General features: G+C 42.5%; 1 protein-coding gene across 2 annotated transcripts in view; it reads right to left on the bottom strand.

The window, feature by feature from the left end:
* Positions 1-22,466, bottom strand: part of NUP160 (nucleoporin 160) — a 50,947-nt gene that overhangs the window by 12,115 nt on the left and 16,366 nt on the right. For both annotated transcript variants that reach the window (XM_061609471.1, XM_061609472.1), the window contains 16 exons: positions 20,054-20,224; positions 19,456-19,555; positions 17,678-17,843; positions 15,341-15,468; positions 15,075-15,235; positions 14,258-14,391; positions 13,391-13,461; positions 12,186-12,342; positions 8,370-8,439; positions 7,653-7,751; positions 6,550-6,669; positions 6,334-6,429; positions 6,119-6,213; positions 5,551-5,647; positions 5,368-5,473; positions 646-806 (listed from right to left, as the gene is read on the bottom strand). In XM_061609471.1, coding sequence (XP_061465455.1) covers positions 646-806; positions 5,368-5,473; positions 5,551-5,647; positions 6,119-6,213; positions 6,334-6,429; positions 6,550-6,669; positions 7,653-7,751; positions 8,370-8,439; positions 12,186-12,342; positions 13,391-13,461; positions 14,258-14,391; positions 15,075-15,235; positions 15,341-15,468; positions 17,678-17,843; positions 19,456-19,555; positions 20,054-20,224 — 1,932 coding nt within the window. The remainder of the gene's footprint in view (positions 1-645; positions 807-5,367; positions 5,474-5,550; positions 5,648-6,118; positions 6,214-6,333; positions 6,430-6,549; positions 6,670-7,652; positions 7,752-8,369; positions 8,440-12,185; positions 12,343-13,390; positions 13,462-14,257; positions 14,392-15,074; positions 15,236-15,340; positions 15,469-17,677; positions 17,844-19,455; positions 19,556-20,053; positions 20,225-22,466) is intronic.

Consider the following 22,466-nt stretch of genomic DNA (forward strand, 5'->3'; position numbering starts at 1 on the left):
TTATTCAGAGAATATTACTATAAAATTTCCAACATCTTAGATGCATATCCATTTGCCTGCAACCAATGAATGCTAATGCTAGACAGGCTACTGTATTTCTAGCTATTCGCTATTGGGAATAGTGAAGAGACAGCAGTAGCCACATTGGCTGTGTTTCCACATCAAGCTAAACCACAGTTAGTGTTTAACTATGATTTAATATGGACAAGCAGCACACTGGTGAACATTGTTTAGAAGCCCCAACTTCAGTCCTCGCTCACCACACCAAGAGCAGCAAATCACAAGCACTAGCTTGAGTTGCCCAAATACACCATAAGCAGTAAGTCAAGAAAGAACATCGGCTATTGCTTGTCGTTTGTTGAAACACATCGTGAGCCCAAGTCTGGACGACATGACAGACCAATGTTTGTGCTTTGTTGTTCCCAGTACAGTATGACCAGGAACAAGGGAGGAGCGAAACAGTGATGCACTAAGTGTGCTCTAAGACACTGCTTGTGTTAAACCAGAGTTAAACATGATTTAATGCAATGTGCAAATCAGGCAGCATGAGAGATTACTGATGCCTTAAAAACACTTGCAAACAGCAACTGATGGCTTTATGCAATCATAATGAGATCAAATCTTGAAAAAAAGAATGTATCATACCACTGCACCAGATGCTGGCTGTACTATCCACGCATATTCAGGGCGAATCAGCCGCAAACAATTAAGAGCTGCCAGGTAACAATTTGCTTGCTTCTGCAGTCCGGGAAGGGTACGGACTTCTCTACCAAGGCGCATTCCGTATTCAAACATCACTGTCCCAGCTGAGGAAGGAAACAGACAATAGAACAGCAAACTCTGCCACTGAAATTGCCAGTTTTAGATCAGAATAGGGTACACTAGAAATGAAAAGTAGAAACAACTTGAAAATTATCTATAACCAAGTGCAGAGGGGGAAGAATCAACCAACAAAAGGAATGAAAATATGTAAAGCTTCAAAGCTGGACACTAGGACAGGATATATTCTTAATGTTAAAGATTGTCAGTACTGAGAAAATAAATGGGCATCTAACAGTATAGAAATTTTGTATCAGTTTAATTGTCCTGATTTCCCTCATAGAGACCTGAGTATTTTAGTTTACTGTGAATGGAGAGATTCTGTAAATGATCCCTAGCACTTCCTTGCAAAACTAGTTCCCAGAATTCCCTGGAAAGAGTAATCCAGCCTGGAGATTACCAGTGCATGGACAATAGAGGTCAGGCTATCCCAGTCCAGAAATGGCTGCAGCTGTCTTACCAGCCAAAGCTGGTAAAAGGCACTCCTAGCCACAGAGGTCACCTGGGCCTCTAGTGACAAAGATGGATCCAGGAGCACCCCCAGACTACAGACCTGCTCTTTCAGAGGGAGTACAACCCCATCCAAAGCAGGCAACTGACCAATTATCCGAACTTGGCAACCACCAACCCCCTGCATCTCCATCTTGCTAGGATTCAGACCTAGTTTATTGGCCCTCATCCAGCCCACCACAGAGTCCAGGCAACGGTTCAGGGCTTGCATGGCCTCTCCCGATTCAGATGTTACCGAGAAATAGAGCTGGGTATCATCAGTGTACTGCTGACACCTCGCCCCAAATCTGATGACCACTCCCACGGCCTCCATATAGATGTTAGACAGCATGAGAGACAATACGGTACGCTGCGACACCCCACAGCACAACTGCTAGACGGCCAAAAGACAATCACCCAATGTTATTCTCTGAGACCGACCCTGGAGATAGGATCGGAACCACTACAGTATAGAACAGTGCCTCCAATACCCATCTCACTAAGTCGGCCCAGAAGGATACCATGGTCAATGGTAACAAATGCCGCTGAGAGATCAAGTAAGAATAACAGGGTTGCACTCCCCCGTCCTTCTCCCGATAAAGGTCATCCATCAGGGTGACCAAGGATGACTCAGTCCCATAACCAAGCCTGAACCCAGACTGGAATGGGTCAAGATAATCTGTTTCATCCAAAAGTACTTGCAATTGCTGCGCCACAACTCTTTCAATCACCTTCCCTAAAAATGAGGTATTTGCAACCAGGCAGTAGTCCAGGGTGGGCTTTTCCAGGAGTGGTCGGATCACTGCCTCTTTTCAGGGTGGCTGGAACCACTCCCTCCTACAATGACACATTGACCACACCCTGGATCCACTCGGTCAAACTCCCTCAGCAAGCTTTAATAAGCTAAGAAGGGGAAGGGTCAAGAGGACACGTTGCTGGTCACATCGTTACAAGCACCTTGTCCAAGTCATCAGGCCACATCAACTGAAACCGATCGCAAGAAGTTGCAGCATACGTTGCACAGACACCTCACTAGGGACTACAGTAGATGTGGATGGGGCATCAAGATTGCTATGGAGGCAAGCAACTTTACCCTCAAAGTGCCTTGCAAACAATTCACAGTGGGCCTCTGAAGGGTCTAAAACTCCATTTCCTGGAGTTCATCTCAACAGACTCCTGACAATATGGAAAAGCTCCACTGGACAGCTACTTGAGGATGCAATAGTGGCAGAGAAGTGGGCCTTCTTCGCCGCCCTCACTGCCACACAGTAGGCACGGTTATGATGTTTTACTCGTGCCTGATCAGCCTCACAGCACATCTTTCGCCACTTGCGCTCTAGCTGTCATCCATCCTGTTTCATTGCCCTTAGCTTACTAAGTGTATTAAGTGTATTAAGGTGCAAATCCACAATGCCAGAGAGGGCACTCGGGGGCAACCGTGTTAAGATCCCGATGCACCTCGCTGCTCCACAGCATGACAAGGGCTTCAACAGGGTCACCTGCTCTATCTACTGGGAACTTCCCCAGAACATTCAGGAATCCACTGGATTCCATTAGTCTCTAGGGGTAGACCGTTTTAATCTGTCCTCCACCCCTGCCAGGCAAGGATCGGAGCCATAAGTCTAAACTTCACCAGAAGTGTTCTGACCTTGACAATAGGGTGACACCCACCCTCCCTATCTCCAGACCACCCCATCCTCCATCTGGAGTAAAAACCAAGTTGAGGGTGTGCCCTGCCCTATGTGTCGGGCCAGTGACAACTTGAGACAGCCCCATGGTCATCGTGAGGTCCTGAGCTAGAACACTAGAGGCAGCCTCAGCATGGACATTGAAATCACCCAGGACTATTGTTCTGGGCTCCTCCAACACCACAGCTGAGACGGCCTCCACCAGCTTGATCAGAGAAGTTGCCAGACAGCAGAGTGGACGGTACACCAGCAGCAACCCTAGTTTACTGATTTCTTGGCCGACACCAGATGCAGGCCCTCACAGCCAGCTCCAAGACAGAATGGTTTCCTGGTGACAGAGATGGAAGTTCTGGAGACCACAGCAACTCCTCCCTCCCCCCCTGCAGCCTGTGCTGGTGTTGCACCAAGTATCCAGGTGGGCAAAGCTGGGTCAGATCAACTCCTCCCAGCTCACCCACCCAGGTCTCGGTAATGCACACCAAATCAGCATCTTCATCCACAATCAAATCATAGATGAGTGTGGTCTTATTATGTACCAATCTGGCATTAAACAACAACACACACAGGCCAGTGGGCACAGCAAATGAACAACAAAGAACCCATCCATGAGGAGTGAAAGCGGGGAACAATGCATATATAGCCTTGCCTCGCCTTCTATGGTAGTTCACTACCTCCCCATGGCTATACCTCCCTCTACCCATGGTCACTGGAATTGGGGTGGAATCACCCATGTCCCTCCTTACTAAGACTCCTCCTAAACACCTGATATGGACCCAACAAGAGCCCATCAACAAAACCTGCCTAAACCAGTTATCCCAGTAGGCCTCTGAGACAATTGGGAACAATCAGACCCACTCAATATCTTTCACACAGGGCATATCTACTTCTCCCTTATCTCATACCCAGGGAGGGCCAGCTTTCTGCCAGATGCAGACTCTCACTCTGAAGGCATCTGGCAACTTGCTCCTATCATTCAGTTCACTGCACAGACTCTCACCCTGCACACGAACTACACATGCCCCATATGCCCTCCCCACTACCAATCTCTAGACTGGTCTAAAAAAAATGGAAGGGGGTATCGCCCTTGCGATTCCCCAAGGGGCAGCCCCCTTTGATGTCACCCCTTCGGTGGTGACCCCACCAGCAACAGACCAGCTGCCCAAGGGCAGCTGGGCTTTATGCCCCGACCCAGCCAGGAGTTGATTCAAGACGTTGCAAGATTAACTGTAGATTCTCTCCGGGTCAGGCAGGGGGTCCCAGTCCTTGCAGCACTTACCAGGGAATCAGCTGTCTCAGGAGACAGCAACCCAGAGGAGCAAGCAAGCAAGCATCTAGATGCTCAGGTACTCACTCCCAGGGCAGGTTTTCTCTAGTTCCCCAGTGCTGCACCTGATCCCCTTAGAGTGACATGATACATGGACCAACCCATTAAGTGAGAAAGCCCTGTGCTAGGAGGGGTGGGGTAGGAGACAAACAAGGCACCACTCAGCTGTGGAAGACTATCAAAACCTCATAGTACAAGATGCCACGATGAATGTATGGTGTCCAGCTCTAAGAAGCATCCACCTCTTCCCTTTTATGTTACACATTTTCATTCAATTAAGGGCAGATTCAGTAAATATACAGTGCCAACTGTACATCTGGAACATAACTGCAGTACAGAGTCAGTGGCTAGTGAAAGGATTAAGCAACCCCACATACACATGCCACTGTTGCCTGTAAATGCCTCCTTCCAACTTTCACATTAGCATTTATCAAAGAAACATGAGGTCTGGCTTTTCGAATCTTCCAGCAGAGACCAGGGCTGTGGAGTCGGAGAGTTGGAAGCAATTTTGGGTGGAGTCGGAGTCGGTAGAAATGTACCGACTCCAAAATAAATTTTGATTGACAATTTTTTTAAAATATAAATTAAAAATGTCAAAGAAGCTTCCCATGAAGTCAGCTGTAGTTGAGCATTTCACCATAACTCAAGATGGAAAACATTTTGTGTGTCAGTGTATGACACAGGACCCAGATGAAGACAAATGCTGTGATGCCAAGAACAGCGCATATTCAGGCAGCGATAAAAATGCTCCTATGAGAGCTTCCAATTTAAAAAGACATTTACAGTCCTTTCCAGGGCTGTGGAGTTGGAAGCAATTTTGGGTGGAGTCAGAGTTGGAGCTGGACAGTAGAAAAATAGAAGAGTCAGAGTCAAAGGTTTGGCATATCGACTCCACAGTCCTGGCAGAGACTAGCCATCAATGATGCAGTCTTTCACCCCATGTAGAGAATATTCATTAACAGGAAGCAAACAATCAACTGACAAATGCCACGTGATTTGACATTTGAATAGCTGGGGAAATTTCCTGTTTTATACAATCTCTCATACCTTTCCGATAGTTATGGCGATAAATGTGAAAAGCATATAGCAGCTCGTAGTAGTTGTGCGTCATCAGATCTACTGCCCGAGCACGATATTCAATTATTCCCACAACCTATAATACAGACAACAGTTAAACATAGTGAAAGACTTCCTTCACTACGATTCTGTTAACAAGAGCTGACTATTTACCTCATTATGAAGATTCACATAAGGGAACTCCACAAGATCTTGCAGCTGGGAGCGTTCACAGAGAACTACCACCAACTGGCGTAAACAATCCAGCTGCCTAGAAGAGGGTAAGAAAGAGGAAAGTATTTCAGTGCATGAGAGCAAAGAAAGTGGGTAATTTATAAAACAAATTAATCTTCTAATCCAAATAGTTCATAAGCAATAGGATAATGGTGCTAATTATTCCATACAATTTGTTCTACAGGAAAGAAACCATTGATCACCTGTAGAAATTAAGAAAAATTTATTTGGTTGAAGTTGTTTCATAATTAAGAATCAAACTTTCACTTTTCCCACCAAAACAGACAAGCTGCTTTAATAGTGGGAACTGGGTGAAGAGGAAAACTAAAAATCAAGGTTCAGCTGCTTCTCCCCAGCATGTGTCTGCATCCACACCTTTCTTTAGGTCCTGGCCGAGATTTGCAGCTATTATTTTTATAACATAGCGCAAAACCACCACCCCCACTGTGATCAGAACTTAATTCATATAAACAATGCATTGCTATGCCTAAAAGATACGCAATATTACCTGCTTGAATCTGGATTATGGGTCATAGCTTCATATGCTTGACTGTTATGTCCTAGATCTAAGTGATGTTTGAAAATGCATGTCCTCAGGGTAGCCTACAATACAAATATGGTAGTTAAGCAATCTATAACCAGCTGGAAAATTTGTTTGACAGCAGAAACAAGTGCAGTATGAGGAGGGCAGGCATCCCAGCACTGGAAAACTTAATCTCTTACTTGACTTCTCCAGTCATCAGCTGCCTCTGTGATTGCTAAGGTAGCCAGCTGAATAATCAGCTCAGGTAGACCCACGGTATCCAGTAGACGCAAAACCTAGACACAGGGGACATATAACCAAGAATGTTTTACTTGAACTATTTGTGAATTTCTCTTTTTTAATTATGCCATACCTTCTGTAAGACATACAGGTTAAAAGCTTGGAAACAAAAAAACCTTATCATAGTACTGTAGCCGTGGGGTTGAAGCCATTTCTACATCCTCTGATCTAATTAGTCTGTCTAAAAACTCCTCTTTTCCAACTTCTGAAGCTGCTTGGCAGAAACAGTCTAGAGCCTGAAAGAAGAAAATAAATTAGGCTAATATTTTTCATATATTACAAAGTTAGTCCCAAGAACAGGTTAATCTAGATCAGTTCCATACTAGTTTGCTACAGTTATCAATTCCATACTGCATGCCAGAGGTCACCGGTGGGCACATTTGGATTTTTGAGAAAGTGTTGTGGGAGTCAGTCACAAAATGGCTGTTGTGGCAGTTTGCAGCATAACACAAAATAGCTCCTGCATCTAAAAGAGCAGAAAAAGAGACAGAACCACAAAACGGTGTGGACATGCTCCCCACACCCATCAATGGGAAAAGGCAGCTACGGAAGCTACAATTGCACTTTCTCACAGAGAGAAACTCTTTGCACCTCTTCTCTGTTCAAAATAAAAGAGAGTGGGTGTCCGATCTTGGCATCTAATAGAATATGGGGGTGTTTAAGAGGGCATGTTCAGTGCTGGTGAGGCTGAGTCAGTGCATACAAAAACTGAGCAGAAAGTGCACTGTGGATTTTTGAGGGCCTACTTACTGAAACCACTCACAGGTGCCATAGGAAGTACTGGTGGGCACATCAGTCCCCAGGGACACCACATTGCCAAACCCTGCTGTGTGCTATAGCTATCAGGTCACTACTCATAATGGAATATGGATACCTCCAGAAACTATTGCTACTGATAATCCAGACTCTCTATTCCTGTCACAGCCTTCATCCACTGCACCTGCCCCAAAGCTGTCCCTGAAGGTTAGGAGAATAACACCAAAGTATCCTACTTGGGGGGAGTAGTAGTCATATTCCTTCAAGTAAAGCCTAGCTGGATAATACTATTAACACAGTTGGCCTTTATTTTTTGCTCCTTTTTTAGAACAAAACTGTTAAATCTAGAGCAGTCTGCAAACATCAAGCTCCTCAAATGTGAGAATCTCTCACTCTTAGCTAGGATCACCACTGCCTGAACCAACCAAGTCAAACAATAAAATGTAAAGAAATAAAAATTTACCTTGTGTCCTTCTCCCATAACAAGGTAGCAGCGTCCCATCATAAAACGGCATGACCCCATATTCACATGACACCAGGGTTCCAGTAAACGGATATATTCCTAATATACAAATAATATCGACTGAACAGTCAAAGTGAGGTTATGTCCACTGACATCAAGCAGACATTCGTCAATGAACTCTAAATTAAAAAACATGGACTGGCAAGTAGCTAGGCTGGATCCTGTTCAAGACATCTGGGCCTGGACTCTCAGTTCGCATGAAAGTAATTCCTTTCATAGAATTCTCCCACTGGTGGAAGGGGGGAGGAACAACTGCAATATTTTTTACTGATTTCCTCCCCGCCCCAACAGCCCCTCCCTCTTGCTCTATAGGGTTGAGGGACCCTCTAGAAAAACATGGGAGATGGTGCTATGACTTCAGCAGGAAATCAGTAAAAACAGCCTCTCTTCAGCCAGTGGGAGCCTTTGCTGGATGAGAATCCCTTCCGGTTTCAATCAATTTGCCTGATTTATATAGATTTATATAGTTGCTGCTGCAAAATCTGGGCTACATCGGTGAAAAAAAAATCTTTTTAATGCAGTACATGTTCTAATCAATTGCTCTGAACCAGGTTAATTTCCAACCAGGTTCCCTCATTTAAAAAGACTGGTCTAATTAAGCATCTTCTTTCTATCCTTAAATAATAATTTTAAGGCTCTCCAAAATAAAGGTCTCACCTGCAATTGAGCATACTGACAAGCCCCCATCAAACATTCTGGGAAGAGGAAACTAGGATTACTTGGCCACCTGAAGATTATATAAGGAAAATGGGTTCTTGAATTGATGACAAAACAAAGTAGCTTCTACTTTAATACAAAGTAAACCAGTAGCATTCTCTCTGTGGCCGGCAACATGCTCATGAGCAACACACACACACGCACAAATAAAAAATGTTGATCAAGAAGGCAACAGAGGGACGTATGTGGAAGATGCAAGGGCGAGAAAGAATGGAAAGCAACAAAAAAAGCATGAAGGGAACAACAGCTAGTCAATATTCAAGCATCTCCTCCACAAACTTAATTCTTATTTCAGCTGCATCCTACATTCCCTTCTGAAGTTTCACAGCTATTCCTAGTGCTTACATCTCTGGCTGGCTCTTAATTTCATTTCATTCATACCTCTAGAAGGGATGGTATTCTGTGTAAGTGACATAGGAATGGATCAGATAGTTTCCCTGAGAATGTCCTTCAGAGGTTCTCTTTAAATTTAAGTTAGAATAGACGATTCACATCTATTATGCTAGAACAGCATTTCTTACACCGTGGGCCAAGGACCACCACTGGGTCTTAGCCCATCCCCTGGCCAAGCTGTAGCCTTTTGGATGGATCAACAGCAACAGCACCCCACATGGGATCAGGAACTGGTTAGAGAGGGAGACTGTATCGTGCAGAGTTGGAGGAGAGGAACAGAAAGCAAGGAGGAAAGAGGAAACAGACAAGAGAAGGACAGCCTGGCAGGCTTAGTGTGAGGGAAGAAAGAGGAAAAACAGGAAGAAGGGAGGCAAAAGGGACAGATAGACTGAGGGAGAGGAAAAGAAGAAGTGCCAGGGGCTGCTGTTGTGCCTTCTAGCCCCTCCACTTCTCTCACACACAGTCCCATAAATCACCCTTCTCCTTTTTTGCCTGGCCTCTCTTGTCAAGGGAAAGGGTCAGAGGAGGAAATTGGAAAGAGACAAAAGGTTAGTATTTTTTAAACAACAACAAACTGGGCGGAGAGGAAGGAATAAGAGGGAAACTCTTATAGGAAGAAAAAGTGAATGGAAAAGAAGCAGGGAGATGGAATAAAAGTACCTGGCAGTTTTAATGGAGGGAGGAATAGGGTACAAGTGTGAAAGGAGGCGGGGAGGAGAAATTACAGGAGATAAATAAAAAAAATACTTTGAGAGGCACACGGGAAGAATATAAAAGAAAAAGCCTCCCCCACTTAGAGCCTGCATCATCAAATTGTGCCTGAAATGAGGAGGCTGAGTCACACTTCCAGAGCTATGTCTGGACTTAGCTTGAATAAAGCTCAGCTATAGAATGCCCTGTCACAAGGAAATAGGAGGAGCAAAGAATTTTAGCAATTTCCAACAGGGAACATTAGTATGACAGTTTATTGCAGGCAACCAAATACAGGTTTTAGCAAAATAAAACACTTATGTACAGAAGTAATATCTAAAACCAATCTTTTACAAAAGTTATAGCATATAGAATAACTTTTAAAACTAAAACTCAAATCTCAAGGTAAGCTTGCCTAATCTGAGCAGCTCTCACTGCAAATTTTGCTATGCTATTTTACAGATCTATCTGGGTTGGTCAACAAATATTTGATCTTCTCTGTATCACTGGAAGAGGAAATCGCCACTAGAAATTTCTCTAAATATTTATTCCTAGGTATCTCATACAATTTACAATGTAACATATAGTGGATGGTGTCCTCTACCTTTTGGTAACCGCAAATACAGAGGCACTGATCTCTAGGAATTCTCTTGTATCTTCCTTCAAGGAAGTTAGATTTCATTGTCTGGCAGCGCAAGGCGGTAAATGCCTTGTGGAGAAAAGGTGGATTTAATTCAGACATATTTCTCTGCCTCTTGATGCTCTTTTATAAGGCGAAAGATGTTACAGAATCTAGATGAACTAATAGCATCCATATCCTTCTTTGCAAAGAAATGTTGAAGATGCCTTTCGATATTACATCGGCTGGACAGGATTCCTGCAGCAATAAATGAGTCTGGATCGAGGCCATATTTCCGTAGCAAAAATTTGCTGTTAGCTAGCCAAGTATTTTGAATGGGTAGATATAGCTGCTCTGTTATACACAATTTGACCAGTTCATTTGAAGAGTAATTCAGTTTTAAAAAGTAATAAAAAATGGCCCTAAGAATAAAAAATAAAATAGGAATTGTGCCCACTTCTGCTCAAAAGTAGGCTGCCTTCCTGGTGGAAGACTCAGTAAAGTACGTATAAAACTGTTTTGGACTGATTCCAATTGATCTGGTTTGGGGATACCCCCGAGTTCTGCCCCATATACCATCTGTGGAATAACCTTGGCAGTAAAAACTCTTAGGGCTGGTATAACAAGGCTCCCACCCATGACTTTTGCAAATTTCAACACAGACTGCATTGAGCTTTGAGTTTTTAACTTGTTGGCCTGCCAATGGCTATTCCGTGAACCATTATGCGTAAAGCAGATCCCCAAATAATTAAATCTGTAGGCCTGTTCCAATAGATGACCGTCTAGAAACCATTTGTGTTTAGCTGGATGTTTGCCAAAAACCATAACTTTGGTCTTGGTATAATTCACACTTAGCTGTTCCTTCTCACATATATCCCCAAACTTTTTCAATAGTCTCCTCATACCAATCTGAGTCTGGGACAAAAGGACCATATCGTCAGCATATAACAAAATATTTAATTTCCATGAACTGAGAGCTACTGGAAAGTTAGATTTATCGACTAACTGATCTATAATATCGTTCACATATATATTAAACAGCAAGGGAGCTAACAAGTAGCCTTGTCTCACTCCTTTAGTTGAGGCGATTTCCCCTGACAGCTGACCTTCCCTGCCTACCCTAACTCGAAGCTTAGTATCTGTATAAACATTCTTTATCAAAATCAAAAGATGTTCTTCCATTCCAAGTCTCCATAATTTTCTCCAGAGAATCTCTCTATTTATCCTGTCAAAAGCAGACGTCAAATCAACAAAAGCTGCAAAGAGATACTTCCTAGGGGCTGCTGTGTATTTTTCTCTCAAATGGTTTAGAACAAAGCATTAATCTATAGTTGACTTCCCATAACAGAAGCCAGCTTGTTCATCCACAATAATATTGTTGTTGTCTTCCCAGATTTCAGCCTTATCCAATAAATAATGTGTATGTAATTTAGAGCAGTGTTTCCCAAACTTTTTTATTTTTTTGTTGCTGAACTACAACTCCCATCAGCCCCAGCCAGCATGGCCAATGGTCAGGAATTATGCAAACTGTAGTCCAGCAACAAAAAAATAAAAAAAGTTTGGGAAACACTGATTTAGAGGATACATCCAAAAGACTAATTGGACGATAATCGGCTGGGAGAGATTTATCTCCTTTTTTAAAAATTGGGACCATTATACTTTTGTCCCATCCCTGGGACAGTCTGCTAGAATAATTTACATAAGAGTTTTGCTAATACTGGAGCCCACCAATTTGAATTATCCAAAAACATCTCTGGGGGAAGCATATCTTCCCCAGGGGCTTTCTGTCTGCACAAGCGAGATATTAAACTTTTCACTTCAGAAGTAGTTACTGGGAGTATTAGTAGAAATTTCCATAATTGCATGCTATTTATGCCAACCTCTGCCTCCAACTCCTAACACCGCTCCTGCGCTGTGACTGAAGGGCCTGAGTAATTTTTAACTCTCTGAAGTGGGTCCAGGGGTAGAAAGTATAAGGATCCCTGCACTAGAGGAATAGAAGAAAGCATAGCTTCTGTCCACTGTTCCAAGTAGAGGTTGCAATTGAAGGATACAAGAACTGCAGGAGATAACTGGAAATTGCAGAAAACATTTGCGGCCAACTCAAACCCGATTCATCCAAAGCTGTATTAGGTGGGAACAGTTGAGATATAATGCGTTTCCGGGCTACCTCCTGAAAGAACAGCTCAACGATAGTTTGAGGGCTGGACACTAGAACAGATTAAAAAATGTTGTCTACATCAAGAGCAATGAGAAAATGCCACTCAAGCTTTAAGACTGAGCAATGAACATGTTTCTTACATGACTACTCAACTTAATGGTTTTCCTAACACTAACTTCTGTCTTCCACTTCTAATGAATCCATAGGTGGGGAGTAGAAAGGATATAAGTTTAAATACCAGTATTTAAGTTTTGCTTTCCTATGCATGGAATTTCCATTTTTTAAAATAAATTTTTATTCATTTTCATTAACTATTACAACTGGGGAAAAAAGCAAATTTACAAAAATACATTAAAATCATTCAAAGTAACAGCAAAAAAATGAGAATGAACTGGACAGCATGACTTATGAATAGTAATATACTTGGGTAGATAAAGTACAAGAATAAATATATAATAAAAAAATGCAGGGTACATAATTACTGAATCCAGATTTTTGAAAACATTTGGCACAGATGTATTACATTTAGGGGCATGGAATTTGCATTTTTAGGCATAGCATCTAAAATTTTGACAGCTACAGATCAGATTTTCCAGCTATCTATGAGATAACCTAGTCTGAAAAATCTAGACATAGGAAAAAGCACATTAAGAATATTTAAAATCAGGAAAATCCCAACTTCATTAAAAAAAGTTGAAGCAGCTTGCACATGAGAGCTACTTCAAACAGCACTTTTGCAAAGGCTTTAACACAACTCCTGCACTCCAGATGGATGCTTAAAAGGGAGGCGAGTCTCCTCTAGCTGTCCTTTCAAGCCTCCGAAATCAGAAAGACTTGCAAAGTGCAAGGGATTTTGGCAGATGGGCAACCCCTGCCCACCTGTCACATTTGACCCATGAGACAAGATTCCAATAAGGATCTGGCTCTTGGAGCCAAAAACATTCCCCTCCCCTGCTTTAAAGTATCTTAATTTGATCATTCGAGAAATGCTGTCTATAAACATTACCATTTAGCAAAATCTTGAATATTCATTTTTTAAAATAGGAATTAAATGTATTCAAAACCAAAACTAGACAAAAAGCTTATAGCATTTCTTACCTAGCTTGAGTGGTGTTATAGCTGTGGAATCTGTCAGTTTTAACACAGAAAGATGCTGTAGATTGGATTCCCTAAACCAAGCAAGCAAGAAAGATTACCTGTCAGACTAGAAAGGAAAGTTGGGCATTCTGTGTGAAGTTTATTTCTTGTTTTTCTATCTAAAAAGGAATAGGTTAAGTTGAGCTGCTACCTGGAAGAGATAAGGAACACATGGCTAGCTGCACTGTATCTGGTCCTCTAGGTTCCTCCCCAGTTCCATCCATGGCCAAGCTGAAGGTAAAGTCTACTATGCCATATGACCATGTGTAAGCAGAACAGAATAGAACTAAAGGAAAAGAAGTCTTACTTCCCAAATGGAGGGAACCCAACCATCTGGAGATCTAGGGAGACAGCAGTGTGTTAGGTAGACAATCTGAAAATCTCACTGATCTCGCCAGAGTGAGGCTTGGATACCTCATCCTTCCCAAAGAAGAGGGAAACCGTACAGAAAGTGCACAGCTTTCTTGTCTTTGTCTGGAGTGAAGGAGGCATCCAGAAAGAAATGGGATATGCCTATACTATTCTCCCTCCCTAGGATCAGTGCAAACAGAGTGGTGTGTAAATCAAGAGGATGGCAGAATGTGCTGAAATGCCCACCTGCCAAGAATGCCTTTACAGAGGCACAGGTATCCATCTTGTAATGTCAAACAAAGGGATGGAGAGTAGTAGTAATAAAAACAGTACTCAGAAACCATCCTGACCACAATTTGCTGAAATTAACTGCTTACTATTGTCAAACAAAATGTCTACCTTTCACTAAAGGAAAAGAGACTGACCATGCCTAATTTATCAGTCATATTAATTACAAATTAAATGTAAAAAACTTACAGTTCATCAACTGGAACATCTGATGCCAAGCGTTGACTTGCCCACCTGATCAGGTAATATGATAATATCAAAAGAGAAGTACGATGTAGCAGGCTCTGTTGAGTGTGGAATAACTGGCCTCCTCCCAAAATTACCTAAAATCATCACATTAGTATTTGTGATCATTCAACAGCAATCAGTTGCCAAGTAATTTCACATCATTTAGAAAAAATGCAAAAATCCTTGTGGTACTATCCTCCACTTTTTCACAAAGACATTTATACTCTACAAATACTGGAGCAAGACAGTCAAAAACAGGAGTGCTACTTCAAGTTGGCTGAATGGTAAGACAGGAAGGGACTGAAGAAAGATCTGAGAGATAGAATCATCACTCCAGAGCTTACCTAACTGAAGAAACCCATTGGAGCCTTGTGTATAACTAAAAGCATAATAGTGTGGGGCAATGTTGGAAACCAGACATTATCATCCGATCTGAATAAACTTAAGTTTCTTATTGTTAATAAGGATAATGGGTTGGATTCAGACATGGTGTTCTGTGACAAACATGCTTTTGGGGTCCAAGTTTGTTCTTGCCTGCTAAGATGTTAGCACCAGCGACAAAAAGCAGCCCTCTAGCAGTCTGACAAACTTATACGCTGGCAGCCGGGGGTTGCAATATTCATTCAGCACCCACTGCAACCTTTCTATTATTGCTCATCTCCCTTTTTCTCTGTCGGAAAATATATGCTGTTCTCCTATTGATGAATACACCACGTTTTAGGGATCTTAAGGATTCTACTGTTTGAACAAGTGATTGTATGTCCTCAAGCATACTCACAGCATCTCCAAGACGTAGCAAGAGCTGCTGTAAAATCAACAAATCCCGACAAATCAAAAAGCGTGTCATAGACATCTTGTACACACACCGGCATACCATGCTTACTGTTGTGCTACTACCGTAGAGCTGTGAGAGATGCATGCGTACACTTAGGGGTTGCACTGCAGTAAAAAATAAATAATAAATAATATGTATCTACAGAGATAAAGCAACTTCCACTTAATCCAAATGATGGGGGAGGAAGAGTAGATCCGTTGTTCTCTCACCAATATCGAATCCTCTTTCCATTTCTACATCTGTCTCATAGTCCATTTCCCGGATAAGCACTCCGATAGCATTGATTGGGTTTTTGATCTCTTGTAATTTGCTGTGAATATCCTCCATTAGATTCTCTCTTCAAGAAAACAAGCACAATGTGTTAGGCTCCATGAACTTATACTGAGAACTTACTAAATCATGAAAGAGCAAACATGATACAGAGCACGGAGTATCCACCCCATTAATAATGAAGTCTGGCATCCTACAATCTCTCTTCAATTTTTCCACTTGCTATCTCATGGCTATTACATCTGTGGTTGAGGGATATGAAATTATACAAATCATTTTGAAACTAACTACTGTTATAAATGACTGTAATGATGCACATACCAATTGCCAGCAAACAACTGATTTCCCTTGAAGCAGGAATGGAGAACCAGATCCTTATCTCACCCACCCAACCCTGGGCCAAGTTTGACAAGTGAGTGGAGCCACCCACCAGTCAATCACCTGACTTCACCATGACATCAGGCGAACCATTTGTCTCGCAGTTTGAAATTAAATCATGTGAGATGCACAGCACCTTGAAGCCCTGACAATCAGCTGATCGCTAGAGTCTCAAAGCACCCCACATAACTCTGTAAGTACCAACAATTAGCCAATTATCAATTTTTTAATTGCTGTAAACTGCCCAGAGAGCTTCGGCTATGGGGTGGTATATAAATGTAATAAATAAATAAATAATCAGGGCTTGCAAAGAGCTGTGCAGTGTGCTATGCACAGGGCTTTGCAGGCGCCACCAATCAGCTGATAGGCAGTGCCTGCAACCCCTTTGGCCCAGCTGCGTTTTTATCTGCCCCACACCTGATGTAGGACATCAGGTGTAGGGCAGGTAGGTGTGACTTAGCCAAATCAGCCTTGTAGGCCAAAAGGGGAGGTCTGACTGCCCTAATTAGGCCCAAGGAGCACAGTCCTCCCCCCCCCCAATGCTGCCTTAAAGCAATGGCTATGCAGTTTGGGAATGCTCCTTGATTCAGCTTTGTCCCTGGAAGCTCAAGTTCCTATGGTGGCCAGGACTGCCTTCTACCAGCTTTGGCTGGTATATGAACTGTGCCCATCCTGGGACCAGGACAATCTGGTCATTACAGTTGGTGCTGAATGCTGCAGCGAGGTTCCTTGATGGAGCATCCTAGCATGCATATATTACCCCACTCCTAAAGAAGCTCCACTGTCTGCCAATAAACTACTGAAACAAGTTCAAGGTCTAGGTTTTATCCTATAAAGCTTAGAACAACTTGGGAGCCTCTCCCCTCAATGTCCTGCCCAAGAATGCATTTAGCTGCAGAGGCCCTCTAGGGTTGTGTCTGTTAGCAGTAAATGGGGGAGGGCCTAGGACAGCCAGTGTGGTGTAGTGGTTAAGGTGTTGGACTACGTTCGAATCCCCACATAGCCATGAAGCTCACTGGGTGACCTTGGGCCAGTCACTGCCTCTCAGCCTCATGAAAACCTATTTATAGGGTCACCATAAGTCAGAATTGACTTGAAGGCAGTACATTTACATTTATTTTTAGGGGGAGGGCCTTCTCTGTGGTAGCCTGGAATCCTCTTCCCTTGGAGCTCTGACATGCACCATTGCTGATGATATTTTGAAACTTGTTAAAAACATACCTGTGCACTCAAGTCTTCCTGGTGCTCAATGCCAGGAATTAATTAATAGTGCCCCCGCATTATTATATGTATTATAATTTTACTGTTATCGTTTTATTATATTATCACTTTACTTCGTACAGTATCGAGAAAGATTGTAGTAGGCAGTATATTAATACTTTTATAAAGAAATAAAGTGCCAAAGACACTATACAACTTTTGAATTTATATGGCTCCTTTTTTGCCACAGGGACCCTGCGGATTTGGGATTTGGTGGCCTTGGTCCAAACTGTCTTGGGCCTTGGTTGGAGACACAGTTTTACAAGTCTGAGGGGACAGTTCGATTAAGGACATTTTAAAAAACTAACCAAGGCCATACACCCCTGTTCTGACAGAAAGATTACTTGGGTCTTGGTATGAAACACTGCTCTCCTGAAGAAGGTAGGGCCTAAAAACTGGAAGCATGTTTTTTCATGGGGGGGTTATCAGCTTTGTTGCCCCTGCCTTCTGAGAGGACAGAAGAGTTAGTCCCTTTATCTGAGAAAGAACTATAGCTACTAAAACTATCCTCTACTAGAACTATGTAGCTAGAAATTACATGTCTTAAAAAACATACTTATCCAGTCAGCTAAACTCTGTAGAGGAAGTGAGCAAATCAATCTATATAATGGCATACTTTGCTCTAAGCCCATGCTTACGTGTCATTAGCAATCAAGTCTTTAAGGATCTGTTCTGCAGCTCTCTCTGGAGGCTGGAGACGGCAGCAAGCCATCTCCATTGTTAGTGCCATCTCCACAGAAACTGATTCACCGATTAACCGAAGGCACTGAACAATACTCACAAGATCATGAGAAAATTCAGATTCTGCAACAAAAGACTGTGCTTAGAACTTATTTTCAGACTGAAGATTAGTGACAATAAAATAGCCAACTGTGCTGGAAGTACAGAGGGAAAACTGCAGGTAAGCATAGATTTCAGAACTTGGTTGCACATTGTGTCCAGAGGCACAAAACACAAAAACTCTTTTCGTTAGTGCCATGAGTGAACTTTCCCAGTAATGTTACTCTTATGGTGAATGGTTTTTAAAAATCAGTAGGTTTTACAATTCTCAATCCAACCTTGCAGCTTATCCATTTGCCAAGTGGCATGGGGCAACTGCTTCTAGGTAAGTGCTCCTGCACTGGGTCCTTATAAACTCTTGAGGATGAAGACATACAAAGAAGGCTATTGTTAGCTGGCAAGACATGACAGCAAACACTATGTCTACACCTTGTTTCCTTATTTCTCCAGCTTCTGGAGCTCAGCAGTAACTATCCCATCAGCCAACCCTGGTAAGCAGGACGAGGAAGGGGTGAAGGCAGCAGCTCCAGACACATAGTCTGAACACCACAGCAAATGGAGATATAGTGAAGCAGGTGAAGCCCCAGCAGTATTTTTGCCAGTGTGTTCTGCCAGATGAAAGGCACTGGGTCCTGATTCGGCTGGGCACTCCACCAATCTCCAAGTGTAATAACTTGGCCAGTGAGGAGAACATAGCAGTGGCTTACTTCCCATGCAGATATCTCCTTGAAAAAGTAGACAATCTGCATCCTCTGCTCAACATTTTCATGCAGTTGGAGCAGCATATTTGCTCAGATCACTGCAGAGGAAGCAGCCCTACTACTCCCAGATACTTCTATTTTATTTGGAAAGATGGGATTTTCAGGGAGGTTGTCACTCAACTCCAAATCTCTGAGGAGTACATCACCATCACCTTTCTTACTAAGTACAAGAGAAATGTAAAATGGACAGGAAGGCAGTAAGCAGATGCAAAAAGCTCAATACAAGCATGTTTGGAGAGTATTCTCCTTGAATAAATTATGAAATTTATATGGGAGGAGAGTTGGTTGGATGACACAGCAGACGGTTTTTTCTTCCTGCCCCTGTACATTCGCCAAGCCAAGCTTGTATTTGGAAAGCAAAGAGCAGAAGCAGCTGGATATTATACATATCCAGAATGAACAAACTTTTGGATTTCTTCTTTAAAAGACAATTATACAATTACTGAAACCTTACACACAAAAGAATTGCTTGGAAATGAAGAACTTGCTTAAACTGAAACCTACAAGTAAGAGCTACAATTCAAAGAATGGATAAATTAGTTCCACAAGCTCAAAAGGTGTCTTTATATGTTTATTCTTCTTGAGCAACAACTCCACATGCTAAAATGGCAAACTGCTTCTGAAACTGAGGGAAGTTCCCAAATAAGTTTATTTTCCACAGGAGTCAAGGTTCGTTCTGAGAAGTCAAAACTTCCACTGCACTACTGCAAACCTACTGTAAGTGGCTCTCTGGATTCTGGCTGTTTTCAGAAAAATAAATCACAATTTCTTTTATAAATGTAAAGTCTATGCTCTAAATTCTGCTTTGCCAACCTTGAAATTACAGTTACAACATCTTAAAGACAGTGGGTTTGCTCTCTGTCTCTCTCCATTACCATCAAAGCCAGTGCTCTCAACTTCATTCATTAGTTGTTCATCAGGCAAGAGGAAAAGGTGATCCATTAGGGAGCAGGGCACAAGAAAAGATAGGTATCCCTGTGTGGGAAGAAAATATACTAATTGTTTAGTTTCCAAACACTACAAAAACATGGCTTGCTAATTAATAGAGAAAACCCAAAGCAACATTCTGAAGAAAAGAAAATGCCTTATAGTCAGGATAGTCCACATTCTCAGCATTACACATATTTGAAAATATAGTGGCAAAATAATGAATTGTAATTTAAGAAGATAAACATTCAACCTAGTTATCATTTAGAGCTTCCAAGATTTTCAAATCCTTGTCAAAACCATGATCTCAATGTCTAACTATTACTTGCTCAAGAAAAAGGGCCAGTGTAAAATAAGTACACCATATCTATTTGGAACTTGGCATCTGCCACTTTCATTGGATATCATTTCAACTACACACTACTGAGATATGCAAGTTAGCTCTGGGCCCTTTAGCCCACAATATTTGGGGACCCTACCCTCCAGTGCTGGACAGCCCTTTTTGCTCTATGACTGATCTTTGCTTCCTATTAGCCTGATTCTTACCTTTTTTAACAGGCACACCATGGAAGTGCAATGATTCAAAAGAAGTGCAAGCGGGCGTGAGAGTTCTTCTTGGTACTGAACGCAGTAAGCATAGAATTTTGACCAGAATTCTATTTGCAACTGCCTAAACACTTCATGCGAGAATTCATACTCAGTCACATTACCCTGGAACTGGGGAAGGAAAAACAGATAGAAGGCTTGCTATTAACAAATAATAAGGGTGGTACCCAACTAAGTAGTTTTTCTAACACCAAGACTTTTGGCTGCATGACGGAACTTTCCTTCCCTCTCTTCTCCTTGTGTGCCCCCTGGAATCTGTTCTGGGGTTTCCTTCAAGCCTCTGGAGATTTGGGGAGTGCACAAGAGGCATTCAAGGAAGAGGAGGGGAAGGGGAAACTCTGTTGCACAAGCGGAATTCCTCACACTAGCAGAATAACTTCACTGGATACCACCTTAAGAGCTAGCATTTTAACACAACAGCAAAATTACATTGTTTGAGCAATCTTAAAATGAACACATCAACATAAGCACAACTATTACAAGGAATCAATGAAATAATTGTTCTGCTGCCTCCATAAATGAACAAAAACTGCCCTCCATTTGCTCACATCCTTAAAATCAACCACATTTCATGTGTGTTTGGTAAAACTGTCACCATAGTATGCCATCAATTAAATCAAAATTTTGTCCATTAGCAAGTAGTTAAACAACTTCTACAGACTAGGACTAGCCCAATAGCAATTCCCAATAATGGTTGAACAATGTACAAAAGACTTCATCAGACTGACAAGAGAGCATCTCTACTACAATACAAACCACAGAGATGCTGTAGAAGTATATCATTTATAGTAAACAAGTTAGAGAAGAGGGTGAGGACAATATTGCTAAAGCCACAATATGACACAAGAGATAACCTTCTGCTAAGAGCACTTCCGTCTACCAAGGAGCTCAAGGCAGTATACAATTCCCTTTGCCCTTCCCACCCCATTTTAGTCCCATCAAACTCTATGAGGTAGGTTGTACAAAGACAGTATATTATGGCCTGAGGGTGTGGACAAACTGAGATTTAGTACTATTGAGGAATTTGCCTACATTCGGATGCTTCCTTCTGATGTTGTTACGGGTTACCTCACTCTAAGGAAAGCAACAACTGTTGTTCCCTGAGAAGTGGAAAGAAAGCCAAACCCTTGTTTGAAAGGCTGACTGTGAAAATCATTGTGCATGTGTGTGTATATAATAGGCTAAAGTTTTTAGAATTAAAATATGGATTCCAGTTATTGATTTCTTTCCGCTTTGAAGACCTGGCTGTTCAGGCAGGCCTATGGGATTTCTGGGATGGGTTAGTTTTAATGTGGTCGGAACAGTGGGGTTTAGATGAATTGTGGTTCTTGTTTTTACTGTATTTTATTACATGTTGTACGTCGCCTAGAGTGGCCGTTAACTCGGCCAGATAGGCGACTCAGAAATAAAATTTATTATTATTATTATATGTAGAAGTGTTGCCAACTACCTGCTCCCTTGACTCTAGCCCACCCTTGGCTTCTCAGAGCTAGCTGTAGGGTTCAAATCCCCACATAGCCATGAAGCCCACTGGGTGACCTTGGGCCAGTCACTGCCTCTCAGTCTCAGAGGAAGGCAATGGTAAACCCTCTCTGAATACCACTTACCATGAAAACTCATAGGGTCGCCATAAGTCAGAATCGACTTGAAGGCAGTCCATCATCGGAGGAGAGGGAGATACCATCTGCCTTGAAGGAGGTGGTGGTGTGCCCCCTCCTTAAGAAGACCTCCCTAGACCCGGAAGTGTTAAACTATCACCCAGCGCCAAGTATCTTCTTTTTGGGCAAGGTGCTTGAGAAGGTGGTGGTGATTCACCTTCAAGCATACTTGGAGGAAACTGCTTATTAGGATCCATTCCAGTCTGGCTTCAGGCCTGGCTATGGCACTGAAACTGCCTTGGTCACCCTGATTGACAACATCTGTCGGGAGAGAGACCAGGGAGTGTGACCCTGCTCATTCTCCTCAATCTGTCAGTGGCTTTTGATATTGTTGACCATTCTTTTGGAGCATATCAGTGAGGTGAAGGTTGGGGGCACTGTGCTTCAGTGGTTCTGCTCATATCTCCAGGGCCACTTCCAAAAGGTAGTTATGAGAGGCTATGGTTTGGCACCATGGGAGCTCTCCTGTGATGTTCCACAAGGTTCCATCTTGTCCCCATACTATTTAACATCTATATGAAGCCACTGGGAGCTGTCATCAGGAGATCTGGAGTGAGGTGTTATCTGTATGCAGATGACACCTAACTCTGTCTCTCTGTTCCATCTGAATCAGGAGAGGTAGTTGAGGTGCGAGATCAGTGCTTGAGGCGATGATGGGCTGGATGTGGGCCAATTAGAAAGTTGAACCTGGGTCT

This window comes from Rhineura floridana, chromosome 2, assembly GCF_030035675.1.
Source record: "Rhineura floridana isolate rRhiFlo1 chromosome 2, rRhiFlo1.hap2, whole genome shotgun sequence".
Lineage (NCBI taxonomy): Eukaryota > Metazoa > Chordata > Lepidosauria > Squamata > Rhineuridae > Rhineura > Rhineura floridana.